The sequence below is a fragment of the Polypterus senegalus genome, chromosome 4, assembly GCF_016835505.1.
Source record: "Polypterus senegalus isolate Bchr_013 chromosome 4, ASM1683550v1, whole genome shotgun sequence".
In the NCBI taxonomy this organism is placed as follows: domain Eukaryota; kingdom Metazoa; phylum Chordata; class Cladistia; order Polypteriformes; family Polypteridae; genus Polypterus; species Polypterus senegalus.
In genome coordinates, this window is record NC_053157.1 from 214,433,881 (window position 1) to 214,453,518 (window position 19,638).

General features: G+C 43.2%; 1 protein-coding gene across 1 annotated transcript in view; it reads left to right on the top strand.

The window, feature by feature from the left end:
* Positions 1 to 6,178, top strand: part of gfra4a (GDNF family receptor alpha 4a) — a 413,106-nt gene extending 406,928 nt beyond the window's left edge. The window contains exon 8 of the mRNA XM_039751932.1: positions 4,975 to 6,178. Coding sequence (XP_039607866.1) covers positions 4,975 to 5,112 — 138 coding nt within the window. The 3' untranslated portion in view covers positions 5,113 to 6,178. The remainder of the gene's footprint in view (positions 1 to 4,974) is intronic.
* The last annotated feature ends 13,460 nt before the right edge of the window (positions 6,179 to 19,638 follow it).

A 19,638-nucleotide genomic window follows, 5' to 3' on the forward strand; every position in this document is an offset into this window, starting at 1 on the left:
GTAGAATATATCTCGATTTTCATAAAGGAGTTCTATCAATGAAGAGGTACAGTGGGCAGCTGGTACTCTCAATGTCAGGAGTTCACATCCCTCGCCAGTGTCAGCAGCTTACCACACAAGAGAAACAAGACAAGGCAACTGTAGCGAGAAGTGGGGGGTCTACCTGCAAGCCCACATCACTCGGGACACACCCATCATCATCATCATCATTACCAGAAGTTGAATTAATGCCATTAGTTTATTGAGTAGAAAGAGTTACTGTAATGAAGATGATGGCACGTTTGTTGTAATTGGCATAAGTTCCAAAATTAGAAAAGATCCGAGAGTATTAAGCACTAATGCCATCTGCTGGAATGCATTTTGCAGTGCATTGTACTTTTCATACCAACAGATGGCTCATCACATTAGATATTAGCAGTGTCATAGAGGCTCCTCATATACCAAATTCCACAAAACTGAGGCAACAAACGACTGTTGCAAACACTTAATAAAGGAACATTTAAATTGCAGGACAACACAAAATAAGGAAGAATCATGGAGGGAGTACTAATCTCACTCAGATCCGTTAAACATTTGTCCCTCATTAATGTAGGAAAATGAGAGGAGGATTAAATCATGCAAATAAACAACAAATTCCATCAAACAGCTTTAAAGCGGGCACACTGGCCTCCCAGAACCTTAACATGAGACCCCATGGTCAGTGTACCAGGCAGTAGACTCTTTCATTTCCAATTAATTCAATCTTTTCAAATTTCCCTTTATTAATGTGTATGCCTGTCGCCTCATTCACTGTAGGAGATTTTTGCTGCAATGCATTTAAGTAGTAAGTGTGAGTCAGGAGTGATGCAGTTGAGTGGGCTTGAAGCGAGTGGTGGTTGTAACTGCAACCCGAGTGACGTTGAGGTCTTATGGGCTCCAGTTGCCCTCTGTTGACTGAGGCTGCCCCTTACAAATGCAATTTCAGTGCATGAAAATGACAACAATGGGTGGGAAGACAGCAAATGGAGGGTACCTCAGATGAGTCGTGGCACTGCCGTTTGAGTCCCAGTCTGTCTGCACGTCTTAGTGAAGTGCCGGTTAACTGCAGCCAAGTGCTGTCCTGTACAAGGCTGGCTCCCATTTAATGTCCTCCCAGTATTACACAGTGTTCATGAATTCAATAGGTCTTTCATTATTCAGCATATTAACCGATTCCTGCATGAAAAGCAAGACCCACATCTCTGGTCTCAGAATTAATTTGAATAAAAGTGTACTCTTTCCAGTGAATTCTCAAACATATAATAATAGATTGGACACCCTACCTTTTATTATCGCAGATCAGTTTAAATACCTAGGGGTAAATATCACAAGTAAACACAAAGCTCTTTATCAACAAAATTTTGCCGTCTCTATGGAAAAAATTAAGCAAGACTTGCATAGATGGTCAACCCTTCATCTCACTCTAGCTCGAAGAATTAACATTGTTAAGATGAATATTCTTCCTCAGCTTTTTTATTTCAAAACATTCCAATATACATCAATATATTGTGAATTTCCCCTTGGGATTAATAAAGTATCTATCTATCTATCTATCTATCTAAATCATTTTTTTTTAGATTCAACAATAACCTCAATTATTTGGAATTCAAAACATCCACGTATCCAAAGAGCGACCCTACAAAGACCTAAAGCAGAAGGTGGCATGGCTCTACTCAACTTTCAGTTTTATTACTAGGCAGCAAACATACAAGCTATAAAAACCTGGACACAAATAAATGAACATACACAGGCTTGGTCCGCAATAGAAGTAAAATCCTGCAGTACTTCTTTATATTCCCTGCTTTGTGCCCCAATAAATGCAAGTTATCGGTAATATACTAACAACCCAATTGTGCTTCACTCACTCAGAATATGGAACCAATGTAGAAAGCATTTTAAGATGGAGAATCTTTTATCTGTGGCACCTCTGCAAGATTTGGGATTAACTTGCTTACAGATCTTTATACAGACAATATCTTTGCAATATATAAATTATTTTACAGTCCCTCCCTTTGAAAGATCCAAGAGGACAATGGGAAAAAGATCTCTTAATCAATATATCAGAAAAGGAGTGGAAAATAGCAATGCAGAGACTTCACTCGAGCTCCATATGCGCAAAGTATACAATTATTCAACTCAAAATTACACAGTGCATCCAGAAAGTATTCACAGCGCATCACTTTTTCCACATTTTATTATGTTACAGCCTTATTCCAAAATGGATTAAATTAATTTTTTTCCTCAGAATTCTACACACAACAACCCATAATGACAATGTGAAAAAAGTTTACTTGAGGTTTTTGCAAATTTATTAAAAATAAAAAAAAACTGAGAATCACATGTATATACTGTATTCACAGCCTTTGCTCAATACTTTGTTGATGCACCTTTGGCAGCAATTACAGCCTCAAGTCTTTTTGAATATGATGCCACAAGCTTGGCACACCTATCCTTGGCCAGTTTTGCCCATTCCACTTTGCAGCACCTCTCAAGCTCCATCAGGTTGGATGGGACGCGTCGGTGCACGGCCATTTTAAGATCTCTCCAGAGATGTTCAAGCGGAGTCAAGTCTGGGCTCTGGCTGGGCCACTCAAGGACATTCACAGAGTTGTCCTGAAGCCACTCCTTTGATATCTTGGCTGTGTGCTTAGGGTTGTTGTCCTGCTGAAACATGAACCGTCGCTCCAGTCTGAGGTCAAGAGCGCTCTGGAGCAGGTTTTCATCCAGGATGTCCAAACAGGCCTGATTGGTGGATTGCTGCAGAGATGGTTGTCCTTCTGGAAGGTTCTCCTCTCTCCCCAGAGGACCTCTGGACCTCTGACAGAGTGACCATCGGGTTCTTGGTCACCTCCCTGACTAAGGCCCTTCTCCCTTGATCGCTCAGTTTAGATGGCCGGCTAGCTCTAGGAAGAGTCCTGGTGGTTTTGAACTTCTTCCACTTACGGATGATGGAGGCCACTGTGCTCATTGGGACCTTCAAAGCAGCTGAAATGTTTCTGTAACCTTCCAGCAGAAATGTTTCTGTAACCTTCCCCAGATTTGTCTACAGACAATTCCTTTGACTTCATGCTTGGTTTGTGCTCTGACATGAACTGTCAACTGTGGGACCTTATATAGACAGGTGTGTGCCTTTCCAAATCATGTCCAATCAACTGCATTTACCACAGGTAGACTCCAATTAAGCTGCAGAAACATCTCAAGGATGATCAGGGAACACAGGATGCACCTGAGCTCAATTTGGAGCTTCATGGCAAAGGCTGTGAATACTTATGTACATGTGCTTTCTCAGTTTTTTTATTTTTAATAAATTTGCAAAAACCTTAAGCAAACTTTTTTCACGTTGACATTATGGGGTGTTGTGTGTAGAATTCTGAGGATAAAATTAATTTAATCCATTTTGGAATGAGGCTGTAACATAAAAAAATGTGGAAAAAGTGATGCGCTGTGAATACTTTCCTGGATTCCCTGTGTATCGAGCACATCTGTCTCGCCTAAAACTCTCCAAAATGTTTCCAGGGCATGATCCAACCTGCGAACGTTGCAACCAAGCCCCAGCCTCACTGGATCACATGTTCTGGGCCTGCACCAAATTAACATCATTCTGGACCAAAATGTTTAATTACCTTTCAGACAGCCTTGGACTCACAATCTCTTCTAACCCATTAACAGCTGTGTTTGGTGTTCTTCCAGATGGGTTTAAAGTGGAGAAGGACAAACCAACTGTGATTGCATTCACTACACTTTTGGTACGCAGACTTATTTTGCTAAACTGGAAGAATCCTAACTCTCCTCTTTTAAGTCAGTGGGAAACCGATGTTTTATACTATTTGAAATTGGAAAAAAATCAAATACAGTGGAACCTCTAGATACGATCACCTCTGTATACGAGAAATTCAAGATAAGAGGAAAGTATGAGCGAAAAATTTGGATCTAAATACGAGCATTGGCTCGCGTAATGAGCCACAAGCCAGGCTGTGGTTATGCGTGACGCGTTTCCCGATCCGCCTCAGTGTTCCTTGTTCTTCTGTAGCATGAGGATCTACGCGTTTGTGATTTCATTGTTTCGTTGTAGCAGTTCGCTGTATAAGCGTATCCAAAAATATCCTGGACATGCAGACGGAGAATAGGAGACGATTGCCCTCAAGAGGAGAGAGAGAGAGAGAAAGAGGCGCAAGCGAGCGAGAGAGATAAGGAGAGAGAGCGCACGAGAGAGAAGAACCATCAGCTCAGTTATGCTCACATGACGCTCAGCAGACAAAGTGTATCCCTGCTACTTGTATTGCAAGACATCGCTCCTTTTATCAAGTCAAAATTAATTAAAAAATTTAGCTCGTCTTGCAAAACACTCATAAACCAAGTTACTTGCAAACCGAGGTTCCACTTGTATATATTATCAGTGTTATTTGTTAGGAAAATTGATTTTTATGTTGATATTTTTGGGGATGCGGAACGGATTAACTGGATTTCCATTATTTTCAATGGGGATGTTTGTTCTAGATACGAGAAATTCGCTATACAAGCTCAGTGCTGGAACAAATTAAACTCGTATCTCGAGGTTCCACTGTACTCAGTTAGAGGATCTGTACAGAATTTTTTAAAAACATGACAGGATCTAATCAGTAATATTTTAGCTCTTAAAGCACAGATGAAGCAATTATTTCTGCATTTCTTTTTCTTCTCCATTCATCTCTATTGCTTAACAAACTCTTCAATTTAGGTATGTTTACAAGCCTTAAGTTTTACTCCGTTGGCCATGTTCTCTCTGTCGGGTGGGGGCGACTTGTTCTCAATCCTACTTTTTGTAAAAATTTATTGATTTGTATGGAATGATTACAATAAAATTAATAAAAAGAAAAAAAGAAAAGCAAGACCCACGACCGATTAAAGAGACAAAAGGGCTGTAAAGGCTAAACACTTTCATTTTTCAGATGCAGATGAATTGTTTGTGTTTTGCAGGAGGCGGAGGGTAGAAGAGGATGGAGCGAATCGACTCGAGCCTCCTCTGGCGCTTCAGACGGGGCCTCGTCCTCCCCTCTGAGGCTGGCTCTCTCGGGATTCCTGCCGCTTCTGATCTCCTGGTACAGACGCCACTAGAGTGTCTGCGAGCCTGCAGTGGAAATCGAGAGAGTCCGGACACTGGCACGTTCAGTTCTTTCTTTCGTTTGTATCCTTTGCGGTGAAAATGCATCCTCTGTTTGACAACTCTGTGCAACTGTCTTAATGAGAGCGAGAGAGACTCGGTGTGATGGAAGGAGACGACGCGGCCAATGGAGTTTGGCCTTTCGACTTTTTTTACACAAACAGTTTCTGGTGCCACGTTGGAGTTTGCACCAGTGGATCGTAAATCTCAGTTTCCTGTTTGGCGTCTGAATCACAAGGATTCCTTAACTTTCATTTTTGCACACAAATGCATTTCCCATCAGGTGCTTGGTTTATTATCTATTCGTGGGGTGGACATTTCCAAATGTGGACCAATGGCTGTGCTCCCCAGATGTCCTTGAACTCGTGACATGACATTTGTTTCTTTTGGGCACAGGTCCCCGTTTGTCTTGTGAAATATTGTAAAAAGAAGTGGACTAAAAGGAAAGAGCCATGCAGACACTCACTTACTCGGTGCAAGGGCACCCACTGGGTGCTGGGAGGGCTCTCTCGATGGGCACGCTGACTGCAGCCATGTGCTGCTGAAAATACAATTTGACTAGGTGTTATGAACATTGATCACATGCAGTCCTTTTCTGGGTCCAGAATCCGAATCAAGCAGGGTTTGGGGGTCTTATTTTCATTCACCCCCCCCCACACTGCTCCTATATTTTCTGTTGCTTATAGCAAACTTTCATTTGATAGACCTGAATGATTGCCCTTCAAAAAACTGTCTGCCACATACACACCTCAATATTGTGAAGTTGAAAGATTTTTGTCCAAAGATTATTGGATCCCATCACAGTGGTCACAGTGAAACGCGCCATCAAAAGCAGACTGGCTCACTTGTGGTGGTCGAGACGCACGGCCATCTTGAACAGCGCTTCACCTCATTTTCTTATTTTTCTGTGTTTTTTTTTTATTTTACTTCAAAATACTCTGGTATTTAGAAGCCCCATGTATTATAAGTCTTTATTTTTTTTTTCCATTATCATCTGCTATTAAAGAAAACATCTGCTTACCTGCGAGTCCCTTTGTTTTTCCTTTGCTGTGCCAGAGTAGTCGGGGCAGATCCACTCCCACCGGAGCAAGCCCACCACATCTGCATCTTTAGCTGCTCTGCCCACCACTTGTGGAATAAGCACACAAATACCACCGGGTCTGGTGAGCCTGCAGACACTTCTGATTATAGCGCCTTGAACTGCATAAGCTGAAGAATGAAGCACAAGTCCGTTAGGCAGGAACAGAACAAAGCAGAGGATAATGAGTGCTGGGCCAAAAAATTTAATAAAAAATGTGAATGTCTTTTCCTAAATTCTTTCTCATATTTAGTTTTACATTTCATTTTGGACAATTAGAAGCATTCATAACATCAAGTGATGCACTATCAATATTCCTCTGTATAGTAAATACAAAAAAATAAAACATGACAAACCCAATATGCTGGCCAGTCCTGTTCACCCAGATTCTCCAAACTAACATCAAGTGGAGCTTTGAAGGCCCACAAAGTCCAGCGCCCTGTAACTGTTTTGTCGTGATAGGGTCTTAGGGTGAACCCATTCCTCTTTACACTCTTTATTGTGTAGACCTTAACAGACTGCCCCCTAAATGTATTATTCTTACCGCACTGTCATTGTAGCTCAATACTTCCCCCTTTTCTTACATCTGTAACACCAAGAAAATAGTACCAGAATAGGCATTTATTTATTACGTTTTATAGATTATGCTAGGGGGCTTACCCCCTGCTTGCTTCACTTGCCAATCCCCCAGCCTGCGCTATGCGCCAGCCACTTCACGTCTCTGCTGCTCGTATCGTGAAGAGGGGGGCTGAACGCACCCAAAGGAGACACCCCCTCTTAAACGGTGATACAATGGGAAACAAATAGTTTTTTTTTTTTTACCTCCTCTTTGCTCGATCAGTTGCTGCTGCTGCCATGCCGCGTGATCTGCATCTTCCGCTGCACTCTTGACATTTAAAAGCCTGTACAGCAGCTTCCTACTCTTTGTCTTTTATTTCCAGCCCTGGGTGTGGTTAAATCTCTTGGCAGAAATTCTCGTCTCGTGGGTCACAGGTTCTTGATATTTTTTTTACTTTATAATTGAAAAATGGAAGAAGAGTCTGAAAATCTAACAACATCACATTAAAGTTTGATAAATTCTGAAAAGAATGATAGCAATCATATATATGTAGATTTTAAAATAAGCCCGATTTAAAGTGTGATAGAAAACGGAACAAAAAAATTCACATAAAATCTTTGCACAAAATCGTTGCACTTTTTGGCTTAGGATTTTATATATATATATATATATATATATATATATATATATATATATATACACACACACAGTGCATGTGGATAGTATTCACAGCGCATCACTTTTTCCACATTTTGTTATGTTACAGACTTATTCCAAAACAGATTAAATTCATTTTTTTCCTCAGAATTCTACACACAACACCCCATAATGACAACATGAAAAAGTTTACTTGAGGTTTTTGCAAATTTATTAAAAATAAAAAACTGAGAAATCACATGTACATAAGTATTCACAGCCTTTGCCATGAAGCTCAAATTGAGCTCAGGTGCATCCTGTTTCCCCTGATCATCCTTGAGATGTTTCTGCAGCTTAATTGGAGTCCACCTGTGGTAAATTCAGTTGATTGGACATGATTTGGAAAGGCACACACCTGTCTATATAAGGTCCCACAGTTGACAGTTCATGTCAGAGCACAAACCAAGCATGAAGTCAAAGGAATTGTCTGTAGACCTCTGAGGCAGGATTGTCTCGAGGCACAAATCTGGGGAAGGTTACAGAAAAATTTCTGCTGCTTTGAAGGTCCCAATGAGCACAGTGGCCTCCATCATCCGTAAGTGGAAGAAGTTCGAAACCACCAGGACTCTTCCTAGAGCTGGCCGGCCATCTAAACTGAGTGATCGGAGGAGAAGGGCCTTAGTCAGGAGGTGACCAAGAACCCGATGGTCACTCTTTCAGAGCTCCAGAGGTCCTCTGTAGAGAGAGGAGAACCTTCCAGAAGGACAACCATCTCTGCAGCAATCCACCAATCAGGCCTGTATGGTAGAGTAGCCAGACAGAAGCCACTCCTTAGTAAAAGGCACATGGCAGCCCGCCTGGAGTTTGCCAAAAGGCACCTGAAGGACTCTCAGACCATGAGAAACAAAATTCTCTGGACTGATGAGAGAAAGATTGAACTCTTTGGTGTGAATGCCAGGCGTCACATTTGGAGGAAACCAGGCACCGCTCATCACCAGGTCAATACCATCCCTACAGTGAAGCATGGTGGTGGCAGCATCATGCTGTGGGGATGTTTTTCAGTGGCAGGAACTGGGAGACTAGTCAGGATAATGGGAAATATGACTGCAGCAATGTACAGAGACATCCTGGATGAAAACCTGCTCCAGAGCTCTTGACCTCAGACTGGGGCGACGGTTCATCTTTCAGCAGGACTACCACCCTAAGCACACCGCCAAGATATCAAAGGAGTGGCTTCAGGACAACTCTGTGAATGTCCTTGAGTGGCCCAGCCAGAGCCCAGACTTGAATTCAATTGAACATCTCTGGAGAGATCTTAAAATGACTGTGCACCATCGTTTCCCATCCAACCTGATGGAGCTTGAGAGGTGCTGCAAAGAGGAATGGGCAAAACTGGCCAAGGATAGGTGTGCCAAGCTTGTGGCATCATATTCAAAAAGACTTGAGGCTGTAATTGCTGCCAAAGGTGCATCGACAAAGTATTGAGCAAAGGCTGTGAATACTTATGTACATGTGATTTCTCAGTTTTTTTATTTTTAATAAATTTGCAATAACCTCAAGTAAACTTTTCACATTGTCATTATGGGGTGTTGTGTGTAGAATTCTGAGGAAAAAAATTAATTTAATCCATTTTGGAATAAGGCTGTAACATAACAAAATGTGGAAAACGTGATGCGCTGTAAATACTTTCCCGATGCACTGTGTATAAATATATATATATATATATATATATATATATATATATATATATATATATATATATATATATATAGAGGAGATAGATATACAGTCAATAATTCCCTACCTGGAAAGGGAAGGATGATTGTCTGGATTGCATCAACTACGGGGTAATAACACGAGTAAGGTCCTTGCTACGGTCCATCCTCAATAGGATCTGTGATAACTTGCTCACCTAACAGCAACCACAGCAGTCTGGTTTTACGCCTAAGAAGTCTACCATCGACTGCATCCTGGCACTGAGGGTTCTAATGGAGCACAAATGCAAATATCTTCAGAGTTTCTTTGTAACCTTTGTCGAGTTTTGTAAAGTGTTTGACTCATTTGATCGAGCTGCCATGTGGGACTTCGTGAGGGTTCGCGGGATCCCCTTGAGGTTGCTGGATATCATGGCCGGCTTGTACACTGGTACTGCAAGTGCTGTGCAGAATGGAGGCAGAACTTCTGCATTTTTCCCAGTTCATTAAGGGTGTGTTTTTGCTCCTACTCAGTTCAATGCTTGTATGGACTTGGTGTTGGGCAGGAATGTGGGGTCCTGCGGCTGTGGGGCATCTGTAGGTGAAGAGAGATTCACTGATCTTGACCTTACCGACAATGCTGTGATCTTTCAGAGTTTCAGAGAGGGTACGTGGCAGAGATGGCGCATCGTCTGAGGAGAGGGAGAGGAATCAAACTCGCTGTACGCTGGCAGCTGTTCACTGTACAGTGCAAGAATGGTAACCGAGATTGTCTTGTATAGAAAACTTAATTGAGATGTACAACTAAGGCTGTTAGTAACTCCAAGGGACAATTTAGGCCGGCATTCACAATGATTCGGGGGAGGCAGAGGAGTACCTGGTGTCAAAGGTGAGGAAAGAGCCACAAAAAAAAAAAGAGTTGGGGGCAGCCACCCGTATAACTTTTCCTGCCTGCAAATGGATACATTTTTAGTACAGATGTGTACAGGTTCGAGTCCAAAACAGAACTAACTGGTGGGCTTGAGATGTATGGTTTTTAAAGCGTGGCAGAGGAAGTGAGGTGTAATTATGACTGGATCCAGAAGTGATGTCATCGAACTTGTGACCAGAAGTTGCATCATAGAGGCCAAGCGGAATTTTCCGTAATGGGTCTGCAGTGGAAAAAGAGAAAGGACCAGTGCACCTCGCCACCTCCTGGTCTGGTGTGGAATTACCTTCCTTCAAGCCCTTTGGCTGCCTCCCATGCGCACGTGTGTGACACCAGACATGCTGGGACCAGCCCTGGGGCGGATTGAAGACCACCCAGACATAGCATGCTTGCTCTAATCGTTCTGTCACCTATGCAAAGCTTTTAATTACCACTTGGACTGAATGGCCACACTGAGAATGAGCGACAGCCACCTCAGGTGACTTTCACAGCTGTAGGGGATTGTGATTTTACGATGTTAACTTTCATACTCTTTAAATTGCTAAAAGAATTCTACATACGTTTTTGATGTTTAAACTGTAAGTGCTTTCCTGGTACTTAAACATCTGATCTCTGAAAAGGAAGCCAGTTGAGGTAACCACATAAAACAGGAGTGTCAGGAGAGACAGAAGGCGGTTTTACAGAGTCAGGGGGGCTTTCTGCAGGCAGACACCATTTGCAAACTGATTCTGAACTTTAAATGGTGAACTGCTCCTCTTCTGGACTTTTCTACATGCATCGGTTATCTTCATGCATGCACACCTTGGCTACATGTGCTGATCCGGCCTGCTGAAATGACAGAGAGGGGCTGGGGGTTCTTCACTTTTGCCCTGACGAGCATTAAGCAGTCATCAGCTTTCTGAGTAGAAGGCCCAGGAAGAAAGAGAAGAAGGAAGAGCACAGCCATCGAGGACACCAACGCAGCGTGCTGCAGAAACGTCACCTCAAGAGACTGAACGGCACATACGTGTCATCTTTGAAAGCTGCTCAATTGGTCGGGTTGTATCGCTGATCTGCCACTCCATTTATCTTTTTGGCACTTTAAGAGTATGTGAGAATGTTAAATCTATAATGAGTGGATAAAAGTTTATTGCCTGCTCCCCTTGCTTGTATTTTATATTGGCTCTGTCATGTCACACGGGGTATAAATGAATAAAGAGAAGATAGGAGACGTGAAGCACAGTAGTCATGAGTTCTGGGTGAAAACCGGGCCACTTAGTCTGAGGTGCAAGTGTGTTGTGGCTGCCGAGCCAGGTGAGTACATTGGGGGGTTTGGGGGTAACATACAGTATGTGTGGGGTCAACGGAGTTCGGATACGGTCACTCACCCCAAACCCCTTCCATGGTGCTGCTCAACGACACAGCTATGGTCGTTACAGAGAAGTGTGAACCATCAGGTTTGGACCACTTTGTATGTCACAGATATTCAGCGTGCACTTGAGAGCCTGAATTGGAATTGCCTGGAAATGTACATCCCTATTGAAAACCGCGATGGCTGACAGCATAGCAATTGAAATGAAACGAGCTGCCACACTTGTGCTACGTTCCACTTGAAGTGGGCAGTCAGAATTTCCAACTGGAAAACCCCCCTTAAGCCGGATTTCCACCTCGGAAACTCAGGGCTGCTCCATCAAGTCCTAGTTTGTCCAACGTCATATCATGCCGTCGGTCCAAAATGGTGAGACACAAACCGTAAACTTTAGCAAAAGCTGTAGCATTATACTGTTTATTAGCACTTCAGTCTCATTATATCAGTCGTACACACAGCACGGTCCAACTTGTATCCGTGGACATGTCGCTACAATGTTTGGATACACAAAATGCTGCGTAATTCACTGTTGTCAACTGCTATTTATTCTGATGGAGCAAACACAAGAAAGGTTTTCCTGGATGCGTCCACATTGGCTTTCCAAATATTTTACTGGACCGCGGTTAACTAAGGTGTGACAACATTCCCAGCTCCATCATCCTACTTCTAAGGTAAATGGAACGCGGCATTAATACCATCTGTGGTGGCAGTCACCAGTTGACTGCACGATTGGTGCTTGCTTTTTTTTGATTGACATGGTCCTCCTCGAGTTCCACAAACTTTTAAGAGAGGCTTGTGGGCAGACGTTAACATCAGTAAACGAATGTCTCCCTCAACATTGGGAAATTGTCAAACCCTCGTCGTCTGGCCCCACCAGTCCCGTCCCCATGTACAGATACCGTAGTGATGATTGTACTGAAGACTACTGCTTTGATTTTTTTTTTTTCTGTCATACATCTGCAGATGTCCTGCACTGAAAACTTCATGAAGGAGTGCAGCAGCCAGGACTCTACTGATGTTGATTATAAGGTCATTAGTGTCATGTATGCAGAGATCAGTAAATCTCTTACTTGCATGTGCCAATCAACATCCAACTTGTGGTCACTCTGTGGCACCATGACCCCTGAGCACCTCCTAGGTTGGCCTTATGTTAAGTATCAGTAGATCAGAAGGGGTGGATCAAGCAATTGTAGAAACTGGCACTGCTAAGAACATGCAGAACGTTCCCAGCATCTTGAGAAGCAATCCGAGGCCAGATGAGGTGGGAGCTGTAGATCAGGTGGTCTGTTAGGTTGCTTCTGTCTGATAAATCTGATTTTTGGCACAGGCAGAATGTTCAGGATCAATATCTGTACATACAAATATTGGAATTGGATTGCTTGCAAAATTAAGTTGATCAGCTAAATGAAAAAATTGGTCACTTCTAGTGCTCAAACTCACATGCCAGCTAAATTAATACAATTAACTTTTGGGTCAGAAGTTGCACAACCGGGTATCGTCTGCTGCCTCCATTTGTATCCCCTCAGTCCACCGTTGGTGTCGTCTAATGATCACTGAGCTCCTTTGAATGTGCTAAGCGGGGTCTACAGAAAATGAGGGCCGCCTCAGAAGTTGTGGCAGGCACTGATGCTGCCTTAGTGAGGTGCCAAATCATTCAGCCCACTTGGAACACAAAGCAGCTGGCACAGAAGTCCCATTCAGGGATAGTTTGTTTCTGGATAGAGGAAGAGCCAGGATATTCAGTGAAGAACTTCTTTACATCACAGGCTGCTCTGATGCTACAGAAAGGCAACTCAGAAATGCAAAGTGGGCCTAAAGACTGTTCCGACCTCCCACGAGTGATACGTATGAGAATTCTGTAGCGTTTGGGGCATTGCACATGTCAGACCCCCAACTCCTTAGGGACGCTGAAGGAAGAGTAGAGATCACCCACCCTGAGTGCATCAAAGAAACCATGCAAAATAAATGCCCAGCAGGAATGGTGTCCTGCTATTGAAGGCCAGGGTGTCTGTCGAACTCTGACCAGCAGGAGACTGAAACAGAGTAGAAGGAAACTTAGGGCCTGCTAATTAAAAGGCCACCGTTGGGGAAACGCAAGAAACACAAGAAGTATAAGAAACATACAGAAGATACCTACATGTTTCTGTTAGGGAATTCTCAATAAAGTACCACACTAATTCACAGACTCTAAAGTCAGAAGCAAATCTTCACACTACATTCACCAAACCTCCGACTGGTCTGGCAAAATATAACAATGGACTCTTATACCGCTTTATCTTTACTCAACAGCAAACACGGCGAGCGTTCAGGTCGCACACAAAGCCAGTCGACATGTAAACACTTCTTAACATTCATGACACACGTCATCCCAGTCAAAAGTGTTCTTTGCGGACTCGATCCTTTCAACGGCGAGTTACAGTACAGGTAGTCACGCAGAGCCAGACGTAGCACCGCAAGTGAATTCTCCTTAAAACCGGGTGGGCATCACTAGACGGCTCACTGACTGTCACATTTCTATGCCAATCCAACACGTTGGCGCTCAGAGTTTAGGAATTTGGAACTGCAAAGGTCAGAGATTCTCTTGTAAATCTGGTAAACCAGATGGCCAGCTTCGGTTTATGAGGAACCATCTACAGTAGAAAAGCTTCCTAAAAGAAACTCAATTGGACAGACAATTTTATGATGTGTGTGCCAAGAGCACACTGCATATGTTAAAACTAAAACATAACCTGTCGCGGGGGAAATGCCTTTCTGTAACATCGGGTTCTACATTGCTGGGTTAGGATGATAGCGTCGGAGTCGATGTAAGACTGAAAGAATCATGAACTGCAAAATATGCATTCGAAGGAAACGGTGTGTCACACCCCATCAAATGGAGGTGAAAAGGCCTGTCGTTCACAATGAAGAGCCGCAGGAGACGCTGATTTCCACCTGAATCAGTAAATCTGCCCAGCGACACCACTGGAGGAACCGACGAGGCTGCACAACCTCCACCTTCTGACCGCTCGTCTAAGCAAACAACTGAAGAACGTTAACATTGGAAATTATCAGGCAGCGTTTTAACACACTGTAAATCCATAGACCACAATGCTTAGCTAAACTCGGTTTGCTGTTGTTACGCCACGTAGTGATGCTAAAGTCGAAATTCTAGAAAGTTATCACAGCAGACAGAAGCACTTCTCAAATGCGTGGGGCCAAGTATCTGCAACGGTCTGAGGAGACCGAAGAGAGACAAACAGGCAATGCAGAAATGAATTATTATTAGCTTTTTATTGTCTTGGAGTTTCAAGTCTTTTTGTAGTAGAGAAAAACTAAAAGACTTTGGATGTGCAGAAATAGTTGGCATTCCCAGCACTGGGAAAGTAGATTTCAGATCCAAATTTTAATATGCAGATACAGATGTACATGTACGTGTGGTTTACAATACAAGTTAAAAGTAAAACTATTCTTAATTCTCAAATTACAAACAAAGGAAAACACAGAACATGTTTAAACTGTTAAATATTAGTAATTACAAAATTGCAATACCGAAATTGGTTACTAAAGGCACTACTGAGAAGCGCTTTACAGGGTTAATGAAATTACAAGCTTAACAGTTACAAACCTTATTAATAAATCAAATATTCTTAGTTAATAAAACTGTAGAGACAATTAAAGTTCTTCAAATATATTAACATTACTTTCCCATTCTATACTTATTTAACTTAAACATGGAGATCACTCATGGGCGGCATGGTGGCACAGCTGTAAGGAGTCCTGGGTTCGCTTCCCGGGTCCTCCCTGCGTGGAGTTTGCATGTTCTCCACGCGTCTGCCTGGGTTTCCTCCCACAGTCCAAAGTCATGCAGGTTAGGTGCATTGGCGATCCAAAATTGTCTCTAGTGTGTGCTTGGTGTGTGCCCTGCGGTGGGCTGGCAGCCTGCCCAGGATTTGTTTCCTGCCTTGCACTAGCTGGGATTGGCTCCAGCAGACCCCCGTGACCCTGTGTTAGGATATAGCGGGTTGGATGACTGACTGACTGACTGACTGGAGATCACTCACTGGCTCTTAGATAGACCTATCCATGCAAATAATTGACTATAAACAAGAACTGAAGAACAGCACTCACATTCGCTCGTTTGGCACACACTATTCCTAAGAAACTCTAATAATTTAAACAGACACTGAAGAGAAGAATGCATTCTCTATCCTTTCCTGCGACCCCTAATACTTTGCTTCACATGAGGACATAAGTCCATCCTCCTGACAACGTCTCAGACACTTTTGTTCAGTTTCTTTGACTCTTTCCGTCTCCCCATTCTTGCTTGTTTTACGTACGTATCTGTCGAACACATGAAATCAAATTAGAACAATCCTGACGAGAACTGGCCATTTAGCCCCAACAAGCTCGCCAGGCCTGTCCGCTGAATTCTTCCAAAATAACATCAGGTGGAGTTTTGAAGGTCCTGCTGTCCTCCACACTACTTTGTTAGCTTATTCCACGTGTGTATAGATGGGAAGCAGCAACCCCAATTGTTTAAAGTGCACAGACTGGAAGAAATTAGGGGTGGGTTTTAAGGAAGAATCCGTGTGGGCGGAGCCTTTGCAGGGGTGGGTTACATCACCATGCACTGCGACCTTTTTGTCAGATTTGTGTTCTCGTTTGAGATTCACGGCTGGCCCCACGAGACTACAATATAAGAGACCAACAGCAACAAAAGACTAGTGTCAAATCTTTGTTTTAGAAAAATAATCTATAAATAAGTGTGGTGCTTACAGTATTCTGCACTCCAAAAACTGTTATTGTGAAAGTCAAAGGACAAAGAGAAAACATTAAGGAAGAAAAGTCAGTGTGCCTCTGGGATACGTCAGGCCTGAAGAGTGCAACAACATCCAAAATGGCTGCGGGAGGAGAATCGTCTGGTTTGTAGTCCACTCCTGCTTTACTGTACGTCACCACAGGCCACGTCCACTGCCGGAAGGAGACTTGTCGGGAGGCATCGGCACCAGTACCACAATGAACTCTGGTCAGGGCCAACAGGGGAGAGCACCAGGCCAAGCTGGCATCAGCGTGGGAGGATTGTGCCAACTCCACAAAGACAGTGATCTGACGGAGAAACAGACCCAGCTTGTGCCACCTTCCAGAGCTGGCACATGTTTTGATGTAATGATACGACCTTCACATTTACTGTGCTGAGGATTACTTGTGTTCTGTACTGTGTATTGTATTAGTTTTACCCCCCCTTTTTTGACACCCACTGCATGCCCAACCTACCTGGAAAGGGGGTCTCTCTTTGAACTGTCTGTTCTCGTGTTTTTTTTGGGAGATTTTCTTGTCTTCTTAGAGGGTCAAGGCTGAGGGGGCTGTCAAAGCCCATTGCAGTACCCCTTTTGTGATTCTCAGCTATACAAAAATAAACTATTGTATTTTATAAAACAATTTATTGGGTTTACAGTAATGCTATATTGACAAAGCTGGAAATTTCAGAAACATTGGTTTAATCATCGTAGTTAATGCAGCCAAAGCCAGGGGTGGGATAAGTCAGTCCTGAAGGGGCGCAGTGGCTGCAGGTTTTTGTTCCAACCCAGTTGCTTAATTAAAAAACAGTCCTTGTCAATAATTGATTTTCCTGGCCCGTCAGTGCTTTAACTCTGCCATGTCAGGTCATTCTCACATCCGAGATTTTTTCTTCTTTTCTATGAAGCCTAAAACAGAGGAGTAATTCTCAGTCCTTCAATTTTTTCTCTTCACTCTCCGCACAAGTACCGCATATATTTGCGTATAAGTTGGGTCTTGAAAACCGAAAAATCGTTCATAAACTCAGACCCCGACTTCTACATCTTTTCAAAAATACGACACTTTATTTTTATTATTTTTTTTTATATCTTCTTGCCTCCTCCAATCTCGCAGCAGTTTCTCGGATGCATCGAATTTTGTTGCAGCAGTGCAGTTACCAATTTCTTTCGCCACTTCAATGACCTTTCATTTAAAACCAGCTACATATTTTCTTCTGATCGAATGATCCATCATAAGTAGATCGTTGATAAGGGATTCTCTTACGATAAAGGTGTATGAGGGTGTGAGAGAAAAAAAACCACACAAATCAGTGCAAACATCACTTCAGAATAGTTTGGGTTTTACTGTGTGGTCACGGCGGCACAATGCATAGAAAAAAAAAAAAGGCAGTGTGCTCCGTGGTTACTCTCTCAGGTGGGCATTAGCATAGCATAATCTCTTGTACCAATGGCGTGAGTCTTCCACATTAGACTTCTATGACCGACATTATAAAACAAAGGACATTATATGGTAAAATCAAGTCTCGACTTATCCACGGGAGAACTTATCCGCGAGTATATACGGTATTTAATTAATCCAAATAGTGCACAATAAATCCACACAGGTGTAAATGGAGACAAGCTGAATGCAGAACTACTGTTTTCTTTTGTCATTTGCATCTTATTGCTAATAAGGAACAAGCAGCAAGACAACTACAGTGAAGCAGAAAAGTGGGACTTGAGCAACGAGTGCTTCTTATTAAGGCATTGAGTTGGAACAAAACCCGTCAGCAACTGCGGCCCTCCAGGACCGACTTTGCCCACCCCTGGTCTAAGCTAACATCAGAATGCACCAACATCGCAGCACAGCAAAACATCCAGCAGAGAACCACTGTGGACAATATGAAAAAAGAAAACTTAACTGGTCACAGAAAAGCAGCATGGAGAGCACCAAACCTGGGAAAACAGCGGCAGGCCTGATGAGCCTCAGTTCTGACACGAGTGACTTCAAAATTCACCTCTGTACAGCGCCACTGAACGACCGCATGCAGAGCACAGGCCAGTTAAGAGACTCGCTCAGGGTCTCCCTCTTCGTTGGAGATGGCAATCCAAGCAGCAAGCTCCTTAGCCACAATGAGTTCACACGTCAATCTGTCCTTCTGCTACAAAAAATGCATCCCGAGATTTTTCAGGTAAAGACGACAGACGTTGTGAGGTAAGATAGCTCTGCTCACTAATCATGGCGCCAGAGGGTACCGTGTGGCATGCTGATCAGCACATGCTTTACTCACAGGGGCACTAGAACAACGCTGGGCAGTGCTGTCACGGCTTGAGGAGGGTGACTGACTGCAGCTCCTCGAGTCTGAACTGCATGGCACACCTAACCGGTTCAAGATCAGGCCTCTTCTTAACTCTTTAAGGGCGGCTGTCAACATTTGTCAAACAGTGGGGTTGATGCTGGTAATCAACGGCCAATGGTGACAAAACTCACCATTATGTTTTAGTTGGACTCTCTTTGCTAGAAGGAAAGTTAGCTTTATTGGTTTGACTGACATTCCCTGTATGTGCATGAGCAGCAAGGAGCAAACAGCGGCAAAAATGGCATTGACATCGGGTATGAAATCGAAGTGAATGCGTAAAGCAAAATACTCTGTGGATGATGTCTTGTACATCATCACTGAATTGGACTCGGACTTTTCAGATTTTGATACAAGTGATTGAGAAACGAATGGGATGTACCAATGTCAGCTGAGCGGTCCCCAGCTGATCGTTGTGCTGAACAAGTTTTTGTAGCTGACGTGCCTATGGCAACGTTCACCTGGGATGGTTTACCTCGCTGGCACTGATTTAACACTTAGCCATCGGTTGGCCACCGTTGGAAGACAACAAGAGAAGCCGTCTACAGAAGTAACCAGAAAGTGTCTTAAGAGTGGAGAACGGTGTCAGAGTGGGCCTTATCTGAGCCGCCTGTGGGGTCCTGAACCACCACTGAAGTGTCCTACAAGAATAAACAGATTCATGTTATTATTTGAAGGGTTCAAACGCTCCCGTTCTTACTTGGATAGCCAGTTAATGACCCAATGAGCAGATGATGGCCCTTCAAACAACACCACCGACTCATCTGCAACAAAGTAATACAACTATTCACATACTTTCCCATTTTTGGATAGTTCAGAATTGTGCGACACAAGCATCAATACACCAAAGCAAATGCTAGATTCTCCTTCTTCACGCTTAGCATCATCTTCAACGTCAGTGCTCAAGAATACTAAATACAGTAACATCAATTTCCTTACCATCAGGGTGCAGATTCTAAATAGTCAGGGTTTGCTTGGAGTGCCCACCGTACTGAAGCAAAGATGACAAGAGCAGCATGGAGCTGAGCCTGGAAGTTCTGCTGTCAGTCACCTGCAAGTAGTAAACGCCCTGACAGAATGTCAGCATTATAGTCATTACATAATACACAGCTGTACATCAGCATTA